The sequence below is a fragment of the Pocillopora damicornis genome, chromosome 6 (genome assembly GCF_964200805.1).
Source record: "Pocillopora damicornis chromosome 6, jaPocDami1.2, whole genome shotgun sequence".
Classification (NCBI taxonomy): Eukaryota; Metazoa; Cnidaria; class Anthozoa; order Scleractinia; family Pocilloporidae; genus Pocillopora; species Pocillopora damicornis.
In genome coordinates this window covers 19891495-19917113 of record NC_142675.1, presented here as the reverse complement: position 1 = coordinate 19917113, position 25619 = coordinate 19891495, and the positions used below count along the sequence as shown (strand labels likewise).

Sequence of the window (25619 nt, the reverse complement as noted above, 5' to 3'; positions counted from 1 at the left end):
TGGATGCCATTATTTGTCAGTTAGTTTATCACATGAACAGTCACATTTTCCAGGCAATCCTACAGGGCTGCCGTGAAAAATGCGAAGGGACTGGGCAAGACTTTCAAGTCGAGCGGGAGACTCAGGAAGACAGAGTTGTTGTCATATATGACAAACGAATTGCGACAATAGAAAACATGGCGACCAGATTTCATGGCGGGCAAAGAACTTGATAGTAACTTTTACATCTTCCTGCCCAAAGTTTTGACCACTGACCCTGTAGCAGATGTAGAACACGGATCGAGGAATTCATGCTACGCAGGAGAGCGTTTATGCTTTTTTCTGATCGCCCAGTTCCGAGGGAACAAACGAGAAGATGCAAATTTTGAAAATTGGCAGAAACGCCTGTTACGTTTGTGTACATCTGTTAGTGTAAGCAGCATTGAGTTAATGACCAGAAAAGATGACGCACATGCAGGCGGATTTAGTACTTGTTGGCCTGTTGGTTCTTCAAAAATGGAGGGAGAAGACGTCGATTTGAGGAAAAAGGTTTATTATTTAGAATTTGAATTCCAGAACCATCTTCCAAAACACAAGTTTATTGGGTTACGTAAGCGATCCAGTTGGAAGCGCAAATTGATGTAAATTTAGAATTTATCATTCACCAATTATCATTATTTTTCCATTTAATTCCAATATTTTACTTGCGTTTTTATTCTTATGTGGGAACTGGTATCAGAAACGCACTTATACAGTTCATTCATTCTTCAGTTACGGTGATTAAGTTCACGTGCCAATTAATTTAAGTACTCAAATAGCCATGCTCGTGCGAGATCTCCTATAATTCTAGTATTCTCTGCAGACAAACTGACTTATGTTGTGGCTAGATTATATTCAAATTGAAATGCACATTTTCAATGGAGCAACTGCAGAATACCCGGCCACTCATTTACATGTCATTGAATAAGAATAGCGTCTATTGTGTTATGCCTCGATCTTCAAAGCCTCCCGACTCCTGTTTCTGCACGGTTCTCTATATATTTTCATTGGTACTAAAGTGGAGAATTTATTTCACAGTCAAGACTTTCTTTATTTGTCAGTAATTCTCTATATTCTCATGACCTTAGTGCTTGATCTAGTGGTGATCTCATTAGCCGCTAATTGATGCTTGTCACTCCAAGGGGTTAAAGTATGTTCCTTCATTCTGTTACTGATAGATAGAGCCAAGAATTACTCATCGTGGTGACATCATTTATCCATTGGATGTTAGACTGAACTCATTGCCAGCTCTGACGAGGAGGATGCGTCTGTCAGTGAATGTCTGGACACCAGAATTGCATGTCTTTCATGAGACAGATAATAGGACAGATATTGATTTTAGACATTACTTGGTGGATCATGATCCTGATGACCTAATTGAAGAATCAAAGAATGCATGGCGGTGTATAGGTAAAAATGCAAATACCTGCTTAAATTCTTCTACAAGGGTAATAAAATTTGCAAATGCAGGAAGATTGAACATTGAGTGGTTGTTAGTGTCTCAACCCTTTCACTCCCATGATCTTATCAGTAATTCTCCTTACTGTCTGTCTTACAATTCTTATAATGTTAGTTTGGATCATTTTGTACCAAATCAACTAATAACCCCTGAACTCTTCAACTCCTTAGAGTGACTAGCATCTAATTTCTCCTTACAATATCACCACTGAATCACACATTAATGTCAAGAGAATAAAGCCAATGATCACTAACTAAAGAAATTCTTGATTGTTAGACAAATTCTCCTTGTCAGCACCTAAGTAAATATATAGAGAACAGTATGGAGAATATGATTACTGATGTTAGGGTGTAAAGGGTTAATTTCCCATATTCTCACTACTTGTCTATTTTATATTGTGTCTCGGTCAGCCATGATGGAAGCATTTCCTCTTGTTAAGTGGTGAATAGATTTAACATTTAAATCAACTCAGTAAAAGTGTGCTCTGATTTGCAGTCAATGCTACCCTTCCTGTCATAACACCTCCCACACTTCGCTGCAAATATTTTCAAGTGGCTGGAAAGCATTTCCTTTGCATTGAAGGTAAGAGGTGCCCATCTTTTCTTAATGATGATAAAACTAGAAAAAACTTTGGCATGAGCCTGGAAAGGAGGGAAGTTTACAACATGGCAACTTATTTGAACTCCTAGATGAAGGGAGGCTTTATGAGAGGGAAGTGTCTCGCCCAAGAACACAGCAAGAGGACTCCAAAGATGGTGTGAACTCATGAGACATAGAAATGTAGCCATTGAGTCACCATGCATTTCTCAAACCATGGCACATCTTGACCTCAACAAATGGAAACTTTTCCTTAGCTTACTTACAAGCTCTCTTTTGTTTATTTATTTCCTTTCAGTTATCAATATTTTGGGTAAATCAGTCACCCTTAATGAAGTTGATGTGAGGACTAGTTATGACGTGGACGTAGAAAATGGGAAGAACATGATTCATTATTTCAGTCACCCAAAACAGGATTTTAAGCCAAGGTATGAACCTTTGTTTGCCCTAAGGAAGGGCTAATCCTTGAAGTGTCAGCTTTGAAAATCTTAAGGGTGACCAATTTATGATATCAACCCAGTTGATGATACCAAATTACTATGAACCTTTTTGGCCAATAAGATATGAATGAAATATTATTGACCTATCATTTGCAGGTTAGTTGTGATAGGAATTGCATTGAGTAAAGCCTGATAAAAGTACTCAGGTCTTAGTATTCAGTTCTCACTGGGGCATTCTTGTCATCACACTTGAATATTTCAGAATAATTATACAAGGTTGTCAAAATAGGCAGGCAAGTCCTGCACATTTCTCTACTCTGAAAAAAGCTTTGGCTATTCCAAATGCTTGTTGCTCCCAGAACCATTGCCTGCAGAGGGGTCTTCTACCACTAGTGCCCCCCTACTTTTTATGGTTTAACAATATTGTTTTTAAGTATTCTCTCTCTCTATTGCAGGTTTTCTTGCTTAGATGTTTTCCCAGTCACCACAAGTGGCAACAAAGCAAGCACTTTCCCAGTTCTTCTCAGACCTTGGGAACACTATGCATTTCTCTTTAGAATCATCTATCATGAAAATCAGATGGCTTTGAACAAGGTACTTATTAATCACTATCACAGACATGGCAAACTGATAATGTCAAGTTGTTAACTAAAATCTAAACATTGTCCTGTAATTTTTCCAAGTTGTGATGTTACCACCATTAAGTTTGGCTGCCATTTTTTTTCATTTTTCTTTTTTACATTAATTTCATACACTGTTTAGAAGTAGGTTGGTGAGATGTAGGAGAATTATCAACCAAGGGATGTTGTTTCTATTTAACAACAAATTCTCTGTAACAGCCATCAAAAAAATCTTTGACCCTCATTTGGGAAAAAAAGCTTTCAGATCTAAGGGGTGAAAGAGTTAAGTAAGATCCTTTATACCAGGAGAATGTAGGATGGATTGTAGACTACACAAACATGCCAGCAATTATTGGGCTAATTATTGATTAAAATGTTTGAATTGGAATATTGACAGAGTTTGTTAATTTTCAGCAACTGGAAGTGGTACTCAAGGGATCAATAAAGTGGGATGTTGAGACACTAAAGGAATGCTTCCAAACAATTAACACTTCCTACAGGTAGAAGCTGCAGCAGTTGCACTTGGTACTCGTGGTGTTCAACATATCTCAGTTTGTACATCTTGAACAAAGTGGCCCAAATTTTTCAAGATTTCCATTATCACTTCCTTTTGGTCTCCCCTGTCCCTAAATATGTGCGTACCCCCTTCAACCCACACTTTATTTCATCACAAATTATTGCAAGTGTCACATGTGATTTGCATGGCAAAGTACTCAGTCACATGATCTTTTTACATACAATTTGATCAAGATTGTGCTTGGTGAGGTAATAAGTTGTAGGAAATTTCTTTGAACAAGTGCATATGCATTTATCACAAATCAATTATGGATGCACTCAATACTGTTAAGAGTGCAACAAAGTAGCACCAAACTTTGCAAAGGACACCTTAGGAAATTTTAGGAGGGGTATGTGCTTGGCTTGCTCCCTCCCCCCCCCTTGATATAAAATGCATTGCAACCCTTGTCTAAATTTGAAGATGTAGCTCATTAAATCTGGTGAATGATGTGAGGAAGTCAGTTAGTCACTTTCAGTGCCACAGTGTGCTTTTTTAGACAGCTATTGGGCAGAATTACAAAGCTTGCTTTTTTTTCAACTGAGAGCCTTTTTTCATTTATTTTTTGCTTTTAATTTTTGTTTCACCAGTCTCCCTGTGTTCATTGTGAGAAGGTCTTCTGTGAGTGTCCGTGCAAGTTGCCAATCAAGTGTGGGAAAAGGAAAAAGGTACATTGTTTGACGCTGTTCAATACAAGGATTTTTACTTTACTGTAGTACTTATTTTTACCTAAAATAATTTTTTAACCCTTTAACTCCCAAAAGTGATTAACAAGTAACTTCTCCCAACAATATCCATGCACTATCCAGCAAACAGGTTATGAGAATACTCAAATATATCAGGTAGAAGTTGATATCTTGATCTAAAACCAAATTCCCACAACTTATTTACAAGGAAATGTGTAGCATCTTGGGAGTTAAAGGATTAAGAAAAATTAATATTTCATATCGCATTTTTATTCATCTTTGTAGGTTTCAGGTGAAGTACACAGTTACAAACACTGAACGAGATGATGGAAATGTTTCTCTTGTCTGGAGTCCAGTGGACAATGCCTCACTGAAAACACTTAGAAATGCTCCCATAATGCATTCGTTGGTATGCCTACAGCCAAAAGTTAAAATTGGGTAAGAATTGCAGTTTCTTGCTTGGGTCAATAAATATTTCAGACTTGTGGTTATAAAAATGAAAAGTTCCCTCATCTTATTGTTGTATGCTGTTATTAAAATACTCTGTGCAAAGAACTCTATTGGTGACATGCTGTGAACTTGGAATCTGCCGAGTTAAGTTTTAATAGTATGTGTCTTTTGTGTTTATTCATTTATATTACTTATTTATTGATTTTTTAACATCACTCTCATACTTGTTGTATATTTAGGAATCAGGTCATTCTTCTTCTTCTATGGCAAAACATTGTCTCTACTCAACAACAGTTACTTTTGAAATTCTTCTTCCCATTCTGTTTAAATTCTCTCTGCAGTGATGAAAGAACTGATTTTGTTGATAAACTAGTCATGTTCTAAGTACTTCCCTTCATAGTCACCTCCATAAAATTTGAGAGGTGTACCTTCAACTCGTCTTCAGCTGATTCTGCTGCACACAGCCGCAGTCACAGCAGTACTCTCTTAAACCTTCCACACCTATCAGTATGCATATTCTCCAAACTCTTCTCTATACATTTCCTAAGTTGCTGATGAGGAGAATTTGTTTCACAGTCAAGAGTTTCTTCAGTGGGTGATTGTTTCCTTTAATCTCATGACCTTAATGTGTAATTTAGGGGTGATATTGTAAAGAGAAAGTAGATGCTAGGCACTCTTAGGGGTTAGAGGGTTAATTTCTTCTTTCAAAAGTCTTTTGCCTTGACTGCATGTATGTTAGGCAAGGCTAATTTTTAGGTTCCCTTTCCCACACTTTAGTTGGTGTTTCCTTTCATTGATAATTGTGGTATTGTCATCCAAAGGTGCTGTCCATCTGGGTCATCACTGACAGTGAATGTGGAATTCTTAGCAGTTCAGGAAGGATTGCATGAGGTATGAATTCACTAAGAACAACCAGGCAAACCTGTCTGTGTTCTTTAACCCTCTAACTCCCAGATCGAATTTTTAATTCTCCTTACTGTCAGCCATACAATTCTTACAATGTTAGTTCAGAGAATTTAGTATTAGATCAATTATTATCCCCAAATTGATATTTTTCTTTATTCTCATCACTTATCTGTTTGATATTGTATTGATATTATAAGAAGAAATTCTGTCTTGGTTGCTCATGGGAGTTAAAGGGTTAAGAGATCAGAAACTTAAATAATGGTACTGATTTGAGCAGGTTGGTGTTATTTCTCCCTTACTTGTCACAGGGTTTGTATGCATCCTGGAAAACCTGGAAAGTCCTGGAATTTTATTTTGACTTTTTCCAGGACTAGTGAGTCCTGAAAAAAGACTACAGGTCCTGGAAAGGCCTGGAAATCTGCTTTGATCAAGCCATAAAGTCACCAGAATTTATGTTATAAGAAATGCAGATAGACCGAGAAGAGAATTGCTTATGAGATTTTGGGAATGAAAGGGTTTCATGTTAATTTGAAGTCTGAGAAAAATCAATTAGGTCCTGAAAAAGTCCTCTGAAAAAGGATACAAACCCTGCTGTAAGTTTCAAATACACACAGGATTTTTCAACATCTCATGGACATGAAGATACATGGTGCCAAAGACAAATTTCATACACTCAGGTGACAGTTTGAAAAACCAATTGCAGTGAAAAGCCCTTCATAAATGAATTTTAAAGATAATAACACCAATCTACAGTGTATTCATCCTTTGACTCCCAAGATCTCATGAGTAATTCTCCTTTCTGTCTGCCATTCAGTTCTTATGATGTTAGTTTGGAGAATTTGGTATTGGATCAATTTATAATCCTGTAATTGATATTTTTTTTTATTCTCATCACTTGTTTGCTTGATATTGTATCAATGTTGTAAGGAGAAATTCTGTCTTGGACACTCATGGGACTTAAAAGGTTAATATAAATATGATTTTAACTTAAAATTGAATATTAAAAACCCTACCAGCAATTACTTTACACTCAGTAAATAATTGTACTGTCTGTTACAAAAAGGAAGGTATAGCAAACATTTAACTTCATTTGTACAATTTACTATTAATGATAAATAATAGTGTAATTTTGAGAAATCATCATTCCCACCACCAGTACCCTTTCTATGCGAGATACATGATTTATTTTCACAAATTTGTACTCTTTCTCCTTAAGGTTGGTAAATTTATGAAGTGCAAGTGGCATGGTGAATCAGATCAAGAAGATTTCTCGGGAAGCAGATCTGAAAGACAGAATACTTCTCCATCAGGATTTACAACAGTGTCGCATTCTTGTCAAATTTTTGTAACAGGCATAAGTTAGATGCAGATTTATTCTCTGCTCTAACAGGTATATTAAGTCAATTATTTATCAATTAATAATTCATAATATATATATATATTTGAGAGAGATGTGGATATGAATTTGATTGTTACTTGTATCATCAACAAGGTCTGTATGCTGAATTTGCTTTTTCTACCAGAGTGTCTACATGTACTTTGTATAATGCATGTCATTACGCTTCATACATTCATCTATTCATTCATTAAGCGTCAGCATAATTTCCTAGTGACCTGTTAAAGGCCTTTGTTTGCATAACACAGAAAAATGGCAGGGTACACAATGGTATAAATTACCTGCAGAACAGGAGTATCTTTAGGCATTTTGCGGGCAAGTCTTGTCTGGGAGTCTGCTACTTGGTTCCCCAAATACAGATACTGACTCAGGCTCGATTACCAGCCACTGTAAGACCCCATGCTTCTCCCTATTTTCTCAGGGAGGAGCAAAGACTCGACACAACAGAGTAGCCAAAATCAAGCTTATCACTGACCCTTCTTCAAACTAAAAATTGTCACTTTCTGCCCCTGCTCTTATACTTAGCTTCCAAAACCTACAGTTATGGCTTGTTTTGCCTAGAATCCCTTCTAACTTTAAAAAAGTGTCTTCAGTTTGGCTTCTATGTGGTCACTGATTTTATGTATATATTAGAATGTACAATATATTTGTTTCCATTGAAGAGCAAAGTCTTAAATTATAGAATGACATAATTATTTCATTACTTGAAACTGAATATAGTGAAGAATCAAGGCTTACGTCTTATGGACATAAGTATGCTATACAAAGTTTGGAAATAATGCATAATAATTTGGCCATTTAAAGAACCTGTGCTATGGGAAACAATCCTCAATTTTTGTATGTAAGTTCTGTTGACCATACCACAAATGCATGCTACCAAATAACTCATTTTAGGGATATAATCTAGAAATTTAGAGAAAAAAACGTAGGATAGTAAGATCAACAACCTGAGGACTTTTTTTGTATCAATAATTGCTCAACTGGTTTGTGAGAACTTTTGGAAAATTATATTTAATGATGAGGGAGTGGATTAAGTAAAAAAACTGTGATGCAACAAGAGAGAAAGTCTCATATTTATAAATATTTGCAATTATTGTAACAATCAATTGGAAATGCTACAAATGTATGAATATTAGGAATATTTTTAAAGTTCAAATAAAGAATCGAAAAGATTAGGAAATCAATCCTTGTATCATTGTATGTTTCAACAATATATCTTGTGGCTGTGAGGCACCATACATATTACTTTACATATGTCATTATACTTGAAATCGTGTGTTGTGATTTGTGTGTTATGTACAAAAAGAGCAAGGACCTGAACACACCAATTAACCCCTTAACTTCCATAAGTGACAAGGAAAGTGTTTCTCCTTACATAAATCAATACAATATCCAGCTGACAAGTCATGAGAATAAAGAACAATATCACTTAGGGGATTATTGGCTGATCCAATACCAAATTCTCCAAACTGATAACATAAGAATTTCTTGGTAAACAGTAAGGAGAATTTCAACCAAGGTCTTAGATGTGAAAGGGTCAAAGCTGTCAGTAAGTGACTCAAAATCATCCAAATACTCATTTTCAACATTGCTAAATAACCTTTAGTTTATTCTAAATAACAGTCCATACAGGAAAATATTTCATAATTTTGTATTTTCACCCTAACTGTAACATGAGCGAGGGGCCAATTGTCAAACAAGGAGAATGATTTACTTAAGTCAACATGTACAAGCTGAGTTGCTCTTACAGATGTAAGTGGATGTGATTAGAGGAAAAAGAAAAAATCCAAAAAAGAGAGGAAAACAAGAATTATTGTGTGAAAATTTATCAGTTCATTAAACTAGCCAGAAGTTTCTTGATTGAGTATTTTTCCTGAGCAGGTAAATCCAATTTCTGTTGATGATTTCACGTCCATTGGTGACTTAATCTTTGATCAATGTCAGAAGATGGCTGTGACTTTGTCTTTTACTTGTACCATTTAATTCATTCTCTATTCACTTTCCTGTTTCAAAGGTCTCTTTACGACATATATTTTCTGATTTGATACAGTTGCCATCAATGTGAAGTCTCTATAGCACACTGCAAGTGATAAAACATTTAAGAACAAAAATTTAAGAAGTGATATATGTACGACTACATTTGTAATAACAGAATTGACTGAAAAGAAAGAAAAACTCCCCATGTAATGAATGGTAGTGAGCTCACATTTAATTTCCCCCAGTTATAATCAGTGTAATAATTATGGAAAAATCATCTCAATTGCTCCTTACCCAAACCAAAAAATCCAAAAATGTTTGGGTTATAGTTTGATTGCCATATTTACGTTTAGAATATACAGTGTACCAAGCTCCCAAGTTGATTTACTAGCAAAGAATGCAATTTACAATAGCATAGCCTTTAACTGTGATACTGCAGGCATCACCTCCCTGGGAGGGGAGGGGGGGAGGGGGGGAGGGGGGTATGAGGGCATGCTCTCTGGAAAATTGTGAAAAAATGCAGTAGCTAAGACATGCATTCCTTAATCTGGAGCAAGAATTTCCACTGTTGGAAAAGGTTCAAAGCAAGTACAAAGGGAAAAAGGGGTAAATTATATTGAAAAGATAATTAATTTACAGGTACTTAACTAAAGCAGCAGTTTGCCACCTCAAAATCAACAGTTTTTAATCAGAATCCATAAATGGGTGAGAAATATAAATTTCAGCGTGAGAGCTTATGATTGAATTCATTTGCGTAAGTCTCACACTCAAAAAATAAGACTTGAGAGTTCTGAATATAGGATGGGGAATAATATCAACCATAATAACCAATCAGAATGAAGATAAGCATAGCAAAACAAATGGAGCAATAAAGCCTTGAATGGTTCTTAGTTTTACATCAGATTGGTTAAGGTCACATAAGTTTTAATTAGCAACCACAGAGCAAAGGGAAGTAATATCATGGCAAAACTGGATTACTCTCAACACTCACCTAAAAATTGCTTTATTTAATGGACCCTTGTCTGATTCACAACAAATTTCAATTACCTAAAAAAACTGACGGAATTTTTTTACAATCTAGCCTCATAAAAGCTTCACTCTTGACACCAGTTTTGAAAGTATATATGTTCTAGTTTCAGATCTACCATGATAGTGACATCCTATGATGGCCTACCTGACATTCTCTTCATGGTCTGAGTTCTGTCTCCTGAAATTGCTATTTTGGCTGCTGTTTGAAGCATCCTAGTTATGGTTGCAGCAATATTTTCCTCATTCTCAAGGTCACCTGATGACTTAAAAAGAAAATAATATTTTATGCTGAGACAGTAATTTAACTCACATTTGACATTTGATTTGATAAGATGCAAATGCAGGTCATATTACCCTGTAGCACTCAAATGTTCTGGCTCTATGATCCTGTTAACTATTAAACTCCCAAGATCTGGTTCTTAATTCTACCTCTAGCTGCTATACATTTCCTTGTAAATTGTTTATGAGAATTTGGTGTTAGGTAAAGATAAAAAAAATTTACCCAATAAGTCTCAGGAGAAGTTACTTGCTAATCACTTCTGCAATTTAAAGGGTTAACTCTGCCATTGTGCTCAAAGAAAAGAAAATTAATTTTGTATGATGACATAAATCCAGGTGTCTGTACTCTGAAAGATCATATCTAATGACCAATTACTCCATGAAAAGTATAAAGTTTATTGAATAATATGCAATAGATAACTCTTTTTATCCATCAACCCTTTAACTCCCAGATCAAATTTGTACTTCTCCTTTATGTCAACAATACAATTCTTATGATGTTAGTTCAGAGAATTTAGTATTGGATTAACTTTTTATCCCCAAATTGATATTTTTCCTTATTCTCATCACTTATCTGGTTGATATTGTATTGATGTTGTAAGGACAAATTCTGTCTTGGTCACTCTTGGGAGCTAGAGAGTTAATTGCTTTTTGTAAAATATTTGAGAAGTTACAAGTACCCAGATTGGTCAAAAGACTATTGTTTAATGTGCCAGTAAACCCCTAGAAGACTGAAGTTTACTTCACACAAGCAGTAGACCACACTTCCTATTGGTTTACCGGTAACATCTCCCATTTTGGATGTTCGGAAAACAGTCACAAAAATTTTGTAGATCACTCGCCTCCAGCTTGTATTTTACAAACTTTTCTCTTGGTTTCCCAGGGTGCAGTCTATCACTTAAATCAAGGAGTCAAAGAATAGTACAGAGATCAAGAAATTAAAAGTGGAAGACAATAGATATGCAAGCCTATTTTTTCGTAAATAAATCCTGAGTGGATTATATACCCAGTAAACCAAAGGGAAGAACAATATGATACATTTCAGTTTGTTCCAGCTTTCTTCAAGTTTACCACTAACACAAAACAATCACTTTTTGACCAATCAGAGCATGCTTATTTAATCAACTACTTTGTTGATATGTAATATTATACTTACAGCAAGTACTGCTCCATCTGAATTAATTACCAAGTATCCCTGCACATCAGGTATTTTGTCTAGGCCATGTGGGAAAGGAATTGCCTTCAGTTACAAAGAGACAAGTACAGAAATGTCAGTGTCATAAGTATGAATTAATCTGAATCTGCAACAACCATTACCACCACAGTTTTCAGTAAGAAGACGAAAAAAGGTATTCGGAGACTTGTGTTGAACTAATGAATGTATGTCAATTTCTGTAAAGTTTTAAAGAAAGACATAGCTTGGGCTACAAACATGTACATGCAGGTCTTCATAAATTTTCGTAGAGTCTTAATTATTCTTGGCCGTTTTTCTCTGATATTCCTCTTTCTTTGTCATCCTATGTAATGTTTCTGAAGAACCAGGACAAATAGAATCCAAAATGGTGTATTTGTCTTGAGAATTTAAAGCAGTCTCTTCAAAGTCAGAAAGGAAGCGGAACAATTTTTTGTGAAAGAGACAATGGGTCCAAATATTCGTCTCTCGAATAGTCCAAGAACACGAATTTCAAGTGCAACTACAAGTTGGCATAAAGAAGTCTTAAAACATTGAAATAACGTTTTCCAAATACATTTATAGCGTAGAGTTTAGATTCTGTCAGCCCCGAAATCGTTTTCAACGCAGGTTCTTGTCGTTCTCGAGCGCGATGACTATCCAGGTTTCTTACAGGTTGGTTCTGTGAAAGTTATTTCCTTCAAGCCTCCTCAAATTAATCCATATCACAATTTCATTAACAATTGCTAACGGCATGACAAAAGGCAATTTTTTCTGCAAACTCACCATCTTCTTGTGCTTGAAATTGAGAGAAATCACGAGATTTCATCATGCTTAGCAGCCGCGCTATATCTTTTGTAACAGGTATTGTAAGATCAGAGGTTAAAAACCAAATATCCGCCCCTCTGGACATGCTCGCCTCCGTGGCCTAATGGATAAGGCGTCGGCCTCCTACACGGATGTGCCGGGTGAGCACTAGTTAGCCGAAGATTGCGGGTTCGAGTCCCGTCGGAGGTGTTTTTTCTCTACTTTTACTTTTTTTTTCTGGCTGTTTAAGATCCTTGTGTAATTTCTGCAAAAAATTTTAGAAGGCAAAAGATTCTAACAGATTCAAATCTCGATGAGGCTTGGTTTTCGGCAGAGTTGAATGACACTTATGAACTTTCATTTTTTTATCAGGAAGAAAAATTGGGCTCAAAATCATTGGAACTGACTTTGTGTTTGACATTGGGCAACGGCTTCCTCTTAAAAAAGAACACAATTAAATAAACTTGACCACTCGTCAAAAATGTATCCTCGTATCAATTGATTTAGCAACTTAAGTTTTAAAAGTTGCTAAATCAATTGATACGAGGATACTGATTACTGTCCACACCAGCAAACGGATATTGCTTTTAATAAGTCAGCATCGTTTTCCTTGCTCCTTTCGTCTGGAGGAAAAGAGGACTCTTAGAGATGAGCTAATATAATACTGGTATTATATAAGAACATTTTAAAAATTCCTTTCATGCTACAGTTGAAAAAAAGGTGACGCGCAATAGCATAATGCTAAAAATTTCGGGCATAATTCATCTCACCCTACTCTTTATCACGATCGGTACTCATTGAAGGATAATATATCAGCTTCATTCATAAAAGTACAATCGGATATTTGCAAACTGATTACAAACTTCTTTAGTTTTTACCTACTTTAGTAGGTTTACTATTACGTGTATCCTTCTCGAACACACTCTCATACACGGTGTGAAAAATTGATTGGCTCTCATTGGTGCGATTTATCCATGAATCGAAAAAGATGCTCTAAATCGTATCTTTTTTCCGGCAAATGAGAGAGCTTCAGTAAAACACGACAACCAATCATATTTCAAGGCTTGTTTGAAGAAATCTATCAATTTACAAGAAAAGGAAAGAAAACTTTAAAACTTTTTATGAACCAGCTCAATACTGTTATCAATGAGAAACGTGTATATGAGCCAGTGAGTTTTGCAATTTCAAAAAAGATGTAATAAAGAGGTCTTCGAACTTGATACCCTTCACGCTTTGACTGTGTGGGAGAGGTATTTAAACAGATGCAATGACTTGAAAATTGTCCCTTGGGGGATACCGACGGACCCACTAGTCATAAAGCAAAGAAAATTACCGTACCACTTTCGACCACTGCAGCCGACAACCACTTCTCTCTCTTCATGAGATGTGAGGTTCTTGCTCACTACGACTGCTCATTGTTTATAGGTGAATAACGCCACAACATATATTTCAGGGGGAAGGATTTTTATAAACCTATTGAAACTGTTAAATTGGTGTTAAATATTGATAGATGTGAGGTGGTTCTAGAGATTTAGAGTTTGGCTCTCTGGCTTTCAGCCTTTGCGACGGAAAAGAAGAAAACCAAAGAACACAAAATTATGCTGTACAGCCTTCCCTCGGCTGCTATTTACTCTCAGTGTAGCTTTAAAAACTCAAATAAACAAACGTAAATCTTGTACACACTCTTCATTTGGTTTAAACGCTCGTGACTGGTGCTTTATGCGTTCGCATTAAAAGGCGTGGATGCTGAGCCATTTGTAGCGATTGAGGCATGAAGGGTTCTCTGGGTGTGGCGAAGATAGCGATGAGATAGATCTCATTGCAATACAACATAGTCGTAGAAAATAGAAAGAAAATAGACAAACAGAAAACTGATTTCCTCAGAGGACTGTTAACCTCACATCGCTAATTAGATTTATCATTTGATAGGGAAAGAACTAAAAACCAGAAAAGGAAAGGTTCGTAAATCAACTTCAATCAAATTAGTATGTAAGATTATTTTTTTTCCTTCTCACAGGATCATAAAATGCAATCCACGTGCTGAGTAACTCTTGTTTGGCTTTTTCGCTTTTTAATCATTACCTTTTGCATTTTCGTATGACAGGTATAGAAATTGACAGTAAATAATTACCGGTGTATAGCTTGGAGGAGCTCCCCTAAAAATATCAACGATGGAAGTCTGGAAAGGGGGGGGGGGAGGCGCAGGGGGCACCTGTGTTTGCATAATATGGGGAGCAGAGATGGCGCAGTGTTGAGAGGACTCGCATCCTACCACTGTGGTCTGGGTTCAATTCCCGGACCTGATGTCACATGTGGGTTGGGCTTGTTGTTGGAGGATTTTTTTCCCTTTCCTCCACAAAAACCAACATTTTCAATTCCAATTCGGCCTCGCAACAGTAGACAAGAAGAACCGCCTCATGTCCACGACTAAATCTCATATATTTTATCAAGACTGGGAAACTGTGCGATGCAAGTATCTTTTTCTTATTTTTATTGTAGATTATTTATGGTTAATGGTAACAAGACAGCTAATAAAATTTCAATCTTGTTGCTCGCCAACATAAAGGGTCAGGGTCAGTCTATTACTTTGCTTACGTTGCTGTTAGCTTAAGATATAAACAACTAATGAGGATAATTAATGTTGCAGTTAAGGAAGGAGCTACTTCATGACTTAGCGAGCATCTTGAAAAATTCAGAGTTACAATCTGTGTTGATCTTCTCCGTTTTTTCCTTAATTGTAACTCTATTTAGTTTATTCTCATTGTTCTGCTTTTTTTTCTTTTTTTCTGTACTAGTAAGTGATTATTTGAATGGAACGCACTTCGATGGAGTGTCGTAAAAACCAAAACCAAAGAAATTACGACAACCAATCAGAACAACGGGAAAATATCACAAGAAGCCAATCAGAACTAAAAACGAGCGCGGGAAAACGCAAGCGTCCGAGTTGCAACCGATTTAGTCTTGCGTCTGATTGGTCGAGGAGATAAGTCGAGTTTTTCGCACCAATCACAGGACGAAGCAAAGCAAAACCTCAGTGGTCCCTGATTACTTTTGACACTCAATTGAACTGATGCCCAGTTCTTTCCTCTTCTTTCAAAGGCAATTTTTAACGCAAAAGAAAAGAATTAAAATACCGTGAGGCAGCTCCTTCATTTAAACTAAAATTCGTTTTCTTTTCCTTGAAGAAAGGTTTTATAACGAAGTATCCATTTAAGGTACATAAGGATCGCGAAATTACCTTGCGATCATGCGATACTGACCCAAAGATATCTTTATGAAAAAACCTATTCAAAAAGCCATTTTTCTACTCATCTACCAGATGAAGAGCCAACAGTTTCTTGCAAGCCAACTCTGATTGGTTTGTACATGAGTTTCAAATCATCGAACTAGATGTATGAGGTCCACATTAACCCTTGAACTCCCTAGATCTCATTAGTAATTCTCCTTACAATCTGCCTTTCCATTCTTATAATGTTAGTTCGAAGAATTTGGAATTTACTAGTAATCAACTTGTTATCCCCTAGTTTAGATTTTTGTTTATTCTCATCTCTTGTCTGCTTGAATTGTATTGATATTGTAAGGAGAAATTCTGTCTTAGTCATTCCTGAGAGTTTAAGGGTTACGAACTACAAGACTTGCGAGCAAGTTCTCGTTTTTGAGTAGCAATCTCTCGACGCTTAACTAGTAGAACTTGCTAACAGAGTGTGTACTGAGCTTCTTGTGCACAAGGCAATTGAAAGAACACGAGGCATATTGTTCGGCAAATCCACGTTCAAACAAAACAAAATTGGCATGAAACAAACTGTTGGCCACCAGAGATAGAAGTGAACATGGTATGACACTACACACTGTAAGTCTTTCACTGAAACTAAACGTATTTATAACGCAAAGAACTCCAACGATGTAATAATAAATATACTCTTCTTCTCTGTTTTACAGAATTTACTCGTATGGTCATTTTCTATTCTCGATTACATTTTATACAAAATTAATAACATTTGAATTTCTCTCATGTCTCTAATACTTCACTGTACAACAGCTGAGCTGGTTGCCTGACCACTCAAAGAAGTTTAATATTTATTAAAGCTTTATTTGATTTTTTATCTAAGTGAACAAACCCCTTCTTTCGCGCGTTAAATTTAATTTATAGGGGAGACCTCGAACACAGATCTCTCCCACTTACTCATACGAGACATTCATTGGTTGTTGCTGATCAGTCAAAAGCCAATCAGAAAACTCGACACTTCTAAACCCTCCACGGAAACGTCATTTCCGGTCAAAGCTCGTCACCAATCTCTCTCTCTGGATTGACAGGAGTGCGCAAAGACAAACGTTTTGTTCTAGTGAGCTACGTGAGACGTTTATCTTTTAGAAACTACAACATGCCTACCTTGATTCAGTGTTGCAGGGCGCAAGAGAATTTGAAAAACACTGGAAGTATTACAAGCAGAAAATGACAATACAAATTGTTCTGCAAACACAATGGGCTTAAGCAATATTCCCACAAGGCAGCTAACGGGAAACAAACGGGGTAGGTTTCTGGAAAAACTGTGGGGCTGGGTCAGTTATTTTACCGATATCAAAGGTAAAGAGGTATTTTTTAATTTACATTTTATAATTTTTTTTGGGAATGACTCATTACCTGAAACAACTACTTTCTTTATCCTAAAATTGTGGTAATTGTAAATAAATATCCACTCGAATGAAAAATACACAAAAGCAAGGACATTTTTCGAAAATGCAATACACAACAGCGTGATCAGAAAATTTATCAGAATTTCACTTCCATACAATTTCAAAATGTAATGCAGATATTGCAACACGAATCGCTGATATTTTAACCGCGCAAATTCATCTTCTCTGAGATTTTGCATTCAATTTTTCGTATCATCAAATATCTTCTGCCAACATTCTTTTTGCAATAATGGGAAATTACGTTTTGTTTCTTATTGAGAAATTCTAAGTATTTCAACCCTGATATACTTCATGGTTTAAAAAAAAAAACAAAGAAAAAAAACATCACCATAACGAAAACGGAAAAAGAAATACTTTGCACTATTTAAAAAGTAACCACGCTATAAAAAAAATTATTGCTTCACTCATTCAAATCTAGAAAATTAGTTGAATTTTTCAGTCATTCTCAGATATAAATACAAGATTACTCGAACTCTCGAATTAGGGGATAATTTACAAACGGTCAAAATATTCTTGGCAACCGGTAAAAAGGAGCTTTTAACAGAAAACTTGGTATTCGCATCTATGAATCAACAATTCGTCTCTTATCCGTTAGTATAAATCCCAACTACTTTGCTTCAGTTTAACTTTTGTCAATCGATTAATTCGAATGTCGACGTGATCTAGATTATTGTTGTCCTTCATGGAATCGTTTACCTCTTAGAGTGACACTTCTACAATACAGCTACAATAGATAACTTATGGTTGTAGTTATTATCCTAACAGGAATAATATACGCAATATAATATCATTTGATTTGATTCCCTCCATCGCCAGACTATTAAAACAGGATTTCCAGTGATCATTTCTGGAGGACTGTGTGTCTAGTAAGGTCAATTACTTTCTACAAATACCTTGTTTCAAAGACCTTTCCAGTTACTTAGCTACGACGTACGACAGAACTTCTTCGCAAAATGTCTGAAATAAATAGAACTCTTTCACCTTACTTCACAATAGCTCAAATATTCAAGGATTTTTTCCACTCCAAAAAGGCAGTCTCTTATCGCCTTCTTACAAATACCTTGTTTCAAAGATCTCTCATGTTACTTAGCCACAACGTAAGATGGAGCTTCTTCGTCAAATGGCTGAAATAAATAGAACTCTTTTACCTTACTTCAGAGAGGCTCAAATTTTCAAGTATCTTTCCACCCAGTCTCTTCTCACCCTCTTTCAATGGCTGTCCTCCTTTTCAATTGTCCTCTTCCCCCGTCCAGCCCTCTCCTCGGCTTTCGCTGTCCGTTCAATCCTTTGCGCTGACTTAGGAGACACCCCCCCGCATAGAGCCTTTACACTGTGTAGAATGCGCTTGACGTGCCCCACTTTGGTAACACCCAGTTCCTGGTGAAGGAAATATAATTAGTTTTGCCAAATAAACAAGACCCGTAGTTTTCTTCGCAGTCTTTGAGATATCGCGCAACGTTCCGCCGTTCAGTGCCATCTCAAAGAACGAACGTGAAATAGACTGGGAGATCTGTTACTATTCAAAATCTGGTGCCTATCTCAATTCTTGTCACGAGATGTTGTTGGGGGCTTATTCCTTTAAATGTGACACTAACCAGTTCATCAATCGTCCCACTCCTCCCTTGTATTTTCTAAGTCTTCCCGCTATTCGTACGCGATAATCATTTCGGTTCAACAGGGAGAAAGGCACACAAAGGGAGTATTGTTTCTCGTCACTGGGGGTAACACAACACAATAATTTAACCAGAACTCAAGATCGAAATTTCTCGCACAGCCAATGGCGAAAATATGGTCTCGATTACAAATCATTTCATGCAATGTGCTTGATGTACCAGTACCTTCAAATCCCCTCTGGTTAAATTTAACAGCTCATTGCCCCGGATGTCATGACTTTCAAAGTTTTCCTTGTATTCCGACAGTCCCAGGCTTTCCAACCAGTTCCCGACCTCCTCAACTCCCCAGTACGAAATCATGTGACCTGGAAAACGATCAACGTTAAAGCAACTACGATTATATTTCAAAGAGAGCGAAATAATCATTCTCTCTTTTATCCCTGCCCATTACAAGCTATCACTCTTTGTCAACGCGCCTGAATGTATAAGAAAAACTACTCTATAAAATTTAGTAGTTATTGTCACCTTTCCCTATGATTTAGATATCGTTTGGGGACTGGTCATAAAGTACAGGAGGGGGGGGGGGAGGCAGACTGGAAAAAATCGAAATAAAATTATTATCAGTAGCCCACCCTTTGGTAAGTGTATAACTAAACGAAGCCCACCGAAGAATCCTCATAAAGCTATAACCCCCCCTTTAAAAAGTTCTAGGTGTAATGTGTTCAGGTAGTGTTTTCTATTCCTTCAGGAACTTGACCAAAAAAAGTCCATCTTCAAAGTTGTAAATATCATACTGTCAATAATACACTTCTTGCACGATCAGATTCAAGCATGTTTTACACATGACTCACCCCCTCTGTACTGCATGGCTTGTTTTCTACACCTTACCTTTTCTCATGCACAAAATGGTGGCCGCCCACCCTTCTCTCTTTTAACCAGCCCATCTCCCTGCCTCTCCCCCCCAGCCCATCTCCCTGTCTCCCGCCCCCCCCCCCTGCTTTACTTCATGACCGGTTCCTTACAGAAAATGACTTCCACGCTGCTACACACCTGATGGGGCTGACCCGACTTTAGTCATTTCCGGCTTCTTTGACTTCAGCAGTCCAGAAAATCTAAACTTGCTTCTCCCTCTGCTTGACGACTGTCGATCAACCTGAAATTTAATTATAGAGCCATTTTCGAGCAAACCTTAAGAGGGAAAGAACAAAGTTTTCTTCTTGAGCACGAGCTCTTGTTAACTTTGGCGAAACCTAAATTCTCGATACCAGTTTGCTAGAGAGTTCACAGATATCATAGGGAGATACCATCTAAATGACCTCTCGGGGTTACTAGGATAAACAAATTTGGCGATTTGATGTCTTGAATATTTGACACGTCACAATACCAATGCAACTTTGTGGCTTCAAGGAACGCGATCAAACTACGGGAAATTACATGAATCACTAACCTCGTAGTCAGCAATATTTGTTAGTCCATACGCCTCAATTGTCCTGTTGATGAGAGGTTTCACCGTTTGAATTGAAGACAACAAGTTCCGTTCAATTTCTGATGGCATTGCCTGCAAGTTGGTACGAAACAAGTAAAGTTAATTCTCGCGAAGCCGTAGGGCCTATAACTACCAGTTTACTTCCGTTTCTGTAACAAGGAGTATGAGTGCTCTTCCTGGATGGGATCTTAGGTCCCACGCCCCCCCCCCCCCCCCGTCCGGTCACCCTAACCAGTCCACGCGGCCACCCCCATCCCCCAGCCCCCACCCGCTCACCCTTCACCAGGTCACCCCCTAACCCGCAAGAATGAGTCCTCTCAAAGTTCAACAATACCCAACGATATCCTGTATCCAGTGTGGCACTGTGAACGCTCAAGAGCCTTGCCAAAGATCACACCACATAATGACCCAACGAGGGCTCGAACCTAAACCTCTCGCTCAGGAGTCTAGCGCGTTCATGACCAACCCACCCAGTCTCCCACAAAGGAAATAAATACACACAAAGTAAGCCAGGAAAGCATTTATTTCCTGGAAATTTCTCGCCTCTTTCCTTCCTTTTCAAATTTAAGGTTAAAAAAGCGTAACTTTCAGGAAGAGCGAGAACGAAAACCCTTGAACTTAAAAAGCTTCAAAGATAGATTTCTGTATGATATTGTTGATGTTACTCATAACTGGGTTCTACCAACTCAGTCCCAATATAAAATTCGTGAGTGTGACTATCCAAGAGAACTGGTCAAATGTCATTAGCAAAATGTAGAATGGTTTGTTTTACCGCACGACTCTACCGCTTTGGCGCCAAAAAGGCATTTATTTCCAGCCAAATACTGTCTCCTTAGAACGGTCCTCCCGGTTACTAGACAGAACTCTACCCGGATTATTTTTAAATATTTATCAAAAAAGAAATACTTACTGGTTCAAGAGCTGGAAACTCGAATTGGAGGAAATAAGTTATCGATTGAACCAATGCCCTCCCGGTCGTCACAAGATCTGTAATACGACCTCGACTTGGGGCCTGGGTTTAAAAGCAACGAATTAAACATTTGAACTGTGTCAATAACAGGATGCTCGACTAGAGTGGTTCCTAACAGCCCCTATTTTTGGCTTAATTGGCTGTTTCAAGTCCAAACTCGTAATTTCAAACTTGCCTCACGCTACGCGCTCGGCCAATTTGAAATCACTCGTTCGATTACACCCTGAATTGTACCCCGGCCACACAGTCTTACCGTTAGGAATTAAGGTTTTTTGAGCCAGCAAACAATGCTAACTTTATAAGGAAAACAAATAAACCTGTTTTGGGTAAAATATGATATAATATCATAGAGCTCAGCGTCTGTTAAAAACAACTGCAGCCACTTACGAAGCTCTGCGTAAAATGATTCGTAAACTCACCTCGGGAATTTTTCCGCCATCCAGCACGAGTTTTTCTATGGAGCTAGCACAAGATTCCGCCAAGGTAATTAACTCTCGAAGATCCTTTTCATGCGGTTCACACGTGGTTTTCACGCTGACATAAAAAAAAAAGGAAAAAATGGAACGAAGGACGGCTCAAATCCTGTTTTTTGTTTTTGTTTTTTTCTTCCCAAAAGGCTCCTGAGTTAGATAAATAACCTCTCAGGTCACACGAACTGGTGACTATCTTGGCACGGAGGTCGCATATGACAAGAATGATATCTCACCGGGAAAGAGAAAAGGATTAAGAGAAGGGAGCATTTCGGGCAGTCAAAAATTAACTTTGAAAAATTTTAAGTCCTCCAAAAACGCCTCGAAGACACTCCACTCGGGGACTGATAACGAGCGAGAGGCGGGGAATCATGGGAACAAGAAAGCCTCTCTGTCAAATGCATTCCATTGCTCCCTTGCGCGCCCACTGGTTTTCTTTTTTTAGCAGAGAGACTTTCGGATACGGGGAAGTATTTTGAAAGAGATCAAGACAACCTTTTTTCAACCAAAGAAAAGATTGTACGATAGGCTTTGCTATGAAAATCCTTGGGATGTGAAGCGAGATGTAAATGAAACATAGAGATCAAGTCACGTCCGTGTCCTTACCAATTGACAAAAATACTGAGACACTGAACGAGGGAGGTCAGCACTTCTGCCTGAGCATTCGTTACACAGGGACTGATCTTCTCCGCTTGGAGTTCTGTCCATTCTTTTAATGTTAACTCGAATTCCTGCAAAATGAAACACACAGTTTCAAATGTCATCAAATCAATCATTTCATTCGCGAACGAAACCTCAAAAAAAAACCGTTTAATTGAAATTCAGCGTATTTTTCTTTTAGACGCCTTTTTAAAATATAGAACAAACTAATCTATGCAACACGCCTCAGTGTGAAAACGAGGCACGGGCAAGTGAGCTTGCCCATGCCTCGTTTTCGGGTAATGAGAGTAATTAAACTTATTAGGTAGAAGTTATCCTGATCTGATGATGTACATGAAAAATTACACACTTCTGATTGGCTGAAAACGAGAGCATTCCCACGTAACGCGAGTGCAAATTACAAATAGCGCCAGCACGCTTTAAAAATTTCGTCTGTCTTGACTATCTGTAATGTTTTTTAATGTATATTATTAACAAGTTATAACACGATTTCTTTCGCAATTTGGTGTAATAAGCACTTCTAAAATTTACCAAAGACTACGAATTGCACTTGCCCTACGGGCTCGTGCAATTTACTGAAAAATTTACTCGTGCTTATTAAAATCAATTCTCGTAACTTATTTGCCAGGAAATGTGTAGAGGGGGATGGGGAGGAGTATGAGCGATCAGATCCTGGGAGAAAAGGGTTTAAGCTTTATTCCTACGGCTGTACATGCGGTGAAGTAACCTCTTTAGTACAAAACTAAAAATCTTACTCTGTCTCTGACCAACATCTGTGCTCGGTTTTTGTGGACGATTTTGATATACCCCGGAGGTTGCATCCAGGCCTCGCCGTCCACCTGAACTGGCACTGATTCACCAAATATGGAGATTTTTACAGTCCGACACTGGAAGCAAATCGAGCATTAAGAGTAAAGGGGGGGTTTACAAATGAAGGAAGTTCAGGGAATGAAGGGGAAATTTAGCAGGGTCCATGAGTAAAGCCATGAATTCTCAAGTCAAAATGCCGGCCTCCATAGTTGAAGATAATTTTCGAAAGGTTGCGGCGGGGTTACTCTGTGGAATTTCGAAACTCGAGTCCATGTATTTTTGATAGCGACAACAAAAAATTGCATGGTTTTAGGAGCTTGCTCATCCTTTCACACAAACTTACCTGTGCGATCCGGTGATGTGGCATACCTCCAAAAACTTTACACATTCCCTGCGACAAAGAGAATGAAAATTACCTCTATTGACATTAAGTATGGTCAAACACGAGTACAAAAATTGTCTTGATTGAGCGTAAGCACTTAAGAGAACCACATAGACTAACGAATCTGATATCAGGTATCTGTATAACCATACCATCTGGTGTGCACCAAGAACTGCCACAACTTCAAGGATGTTGTCGTCAACAGAAGGCTCGTTAAAACCCTGAAACATTTAACAGCAGTATTCGTGTTGGGTATAAAAAGGTATAAAAGAAAAGAGGTCGAATTTTGTCCAAATATCCAATGAGGTAAAGAATAAGCACTTACGTCATCTCGCCCTGTTCCCCAGAAGTTCGCACCACCCATGTAACTGTAGAGAAAGAAGAAAAACAGGTTAAACTTGAATAACTAGTGGTGCAAAAGTTATTCTACGAAATCGGTCGTTATTTGCCACCGGAAGGAGAAGGGGGGAAGGGATTAATGGATTTCCCTTATGTCACATAGAAAAAAATTCGAAAGGCCTTGATTTCGAGTTGAATTTTTCCTTCCAAAGCATCTAATTCTGATACCAAGAAGAAATTAAAGGAATTAGGACACTGTAAACTTCATGGTAATTCTACAATGATTGAAATTTTAGAATTGGAATCATTGAAATGAAAAACAAATTACATGGTTAGATAAATAAATGCACAAATAGCCGAGAAAAATATTTCCATTTTGAAAGAGCTTGATAAAAATCATTTAGAGCACCTTTCGCAAGAGGCTTTTAACCGCAAGAATCTTACTTGCGGAGTGTTTTTGACTTGAGTTACGTATTTTGTGGTAACAACTCTCCATTCCCTCTAAACTCCACTAGAATCAAGATAAATCTCACCAAGCTTTTCGCTTTTGTTGAATGAAAGGTTCTGAACCCGTACCTTGTTATATTTAACACCACAATTCCTTGAAGACTTGGAAGATTGATTTTGTGTCCGTCGCACTGAGTATAAAAGTAAAAAAACAGGTCATCAGTAACGAACGCTTTTCGATTGAGTGTCGTATAAAAAAACCAATGAATCGCAACAGCCAATCAAAAGAAAGGAAAATAACTCTAAGACCCAATGAGAACTCAAAGTACGAACAACCAATCAGCCTAAAGCGCGGGAAAACGCGGGCGACCAAATCGGGATTGGTTTTAGTTTTGCATCTGATTGGTTGAGAGTGTGACGCGAGTTTCCTAACCCAATCACAGAGCAAAGAAAAGGACAACCAATGCAATCTCGGATTGCTTTCGACACTCATTTGAAAATTGCTCTCACTGAATACTGGTCAGGAGGAGAAGAAGAAGAAGCGATCTCGAATTCTAACAAGAAAAGTGTTGGAAGAGGTATCTTCATTAAGTAAGGACTGTTATGGAAGCCCTAATCATCAAAGCTTCAAAATTTCATTGTTCATACGATTTCCAAATTCAAATCGCTCTTAAATCGCACGGCAGGTAAGTCAGTGTCACACAGGAAATTCAAAAGCAGAGCACTGCTTTACTTATCACTCCTCAACCAACCAAGAAAATCTGAGGGAATATGACAACATAAAATTGCTGCACATCGTGAATTGAAAAAGCTTTCTTCTTACCTCAAGTCTCACCCTTTGATCTAAGTTCTTGTGTGTTCTCTGCAAGAGCTCTCTTCCCCCCAACAAGCCATAGTATAGTAAATTTAACGCTCGGTGCCTACGACAGAAAAATAAATGAGACAAAAAGATAGTAAATAGACACTAAAAAGAATGAGTCACCACCTCTCTAAGTTGAGCACAATCATGGTCAGTCGTCATACCCACATGTGGCAAGAATTTTAGGTATGAAAGAACTTGTCGTGAGTTGAAAGACCAGCAAGGTTAAAACTCCGAGCGATTACCAACCTGAATTTTTCGGGATGCTCCTCTCTTCTGGTGTGAAAATCCAGTGCAATCTTAGCGTCCAGTCCAATTCCAAAGTAGTTGTTCATTACACATTTCTCCGTATATCCCTCACTATAAAGCAGCGAAGAATTAGCCAATAAATAAGCACTTTTTACACTGAAATATTTTATAATTTTTTAATATAACTATTACACATTTTGACTCATCTACTCCTGAAAAGTTTAAAATTCAGACTAAGAGGTACACAGGCC

The 25619-nt window shown here is 37.6% G+C and overlaps 3 protein-coding genes and 1 non-coding gene across 6 annotated transcripts in view; 2 read left to right on the top strand and 2 right to left on the bottom strand.

The window, feature by feature from the left end:
* The first annotated feature begins 53 nt into the window (after positions 1-53).
* On the top strand, positions 54-8309 carry LOC113675297 (trafficking protein particle complex subunit 14). Its single transcript, XM_027191851.2, has 10 exons — positions 54-528; positions 1197-1428; positions 1973-2059; positions 2373-2502; positions 2970-3108; positions 3549-3634; positions 4278-4355; positions 4659-4811; positions 5645-5714; positions 6946-8309. Exons 1-10 carry the CDS (start codon positions 193-195, stop codon positions 7090-7092), a joined length of 1458 nt encoding a protein of 485 aa, XP_027047652.2. The 5' UTR covers positions 54-192; the 3' UTR covers positions 7093-8309.
* On the bottom strand, positions 7751-12443 carry LOC113675318 (ragulator complex protein LAMTOR4 homolog). The gene is made up of 4 exons (XM_089208826.1): positions 12368-12443; positions 11567-11650; positions 10277-10394; positions 7751-9205 (listed from the first exon to the last, which is right to left on the bottom strand). The coding sequence occupies exons 1-4, from the start codon at positions 12368-12370 to the stop codon at positions 9117-9119; spliced, it is 294 nt and encodes a 97-aa protein (XP_089064952.1). The 5' UTR covers positions 12371-12443; the 3' UTR covers positions 7751-9116.
* Positions 12444-12498: 55 nt separating this feature from the next.
* Positions 12499-12598, top strand: Trnar-ccu (transfer RNA arginine (anticodon CCU)). Its single transcript has 2 exons — positions 12499-12535; positions 12563-12598. It is a non-coding gene; the product is annotated as a tRNA-Arg (tRNA).
* Positions 12599-14851: 2253 nt separating this feature from the next.
* LOC113675283 (diacylglycerol kinase delta) overlaps positions 14852-25619 on the bottom strand; it is a 28052-nt gene continuing 17284 nt past the window's right edge. For all 3 annotated transcript variants that reach the window (XM_089208818.1, XM_089208817.1, XM_089208819.1), the window contains 14 exons: positions 25369-25479; positions 25084-25180; positions 24390-24451; positions 23800-23842; positions 23627-23695; positions 23436-23483; positions 23038-23169; positions 22229-22353; positions 21572-21686; positions 21093-21194; positions 20144-20254; positions 19747-19849; positions 18922-19061; positions 14852-18460 (listed from right to left, as the gene is read on the bottom strand). In XM_089208818.1, the coding sequence (XP_089064944.1) occupies positions 18293-18460; positions 18922-19061; positions 19747-19849; positions 20144-20254; positions 21093-21194; positions 21572-21686; positions 22229-22353; positions 23038-23169; positions 23436-23483; positions 23627-23695; positions 23800-23842; positions 24390-24451; positions 25084-25180; positions 25369-25479 (1426 nt within the window). In that variant the 3' untranslated portion in view covers positions 14852-18292. The remainder of the gene's footprint in view (positions 18461-18921; positions 19062-19746; positions 19850-20143; positions 20255-21092; positions 21195-21571; positions 21687-22228; positions 22354-23037; positions 23170-23435; positions 23484-23626; positions 23696-23799; positions 23843-24389; positions 24452-25083; positions 25181-25368; positions 25480-25619) is intronic.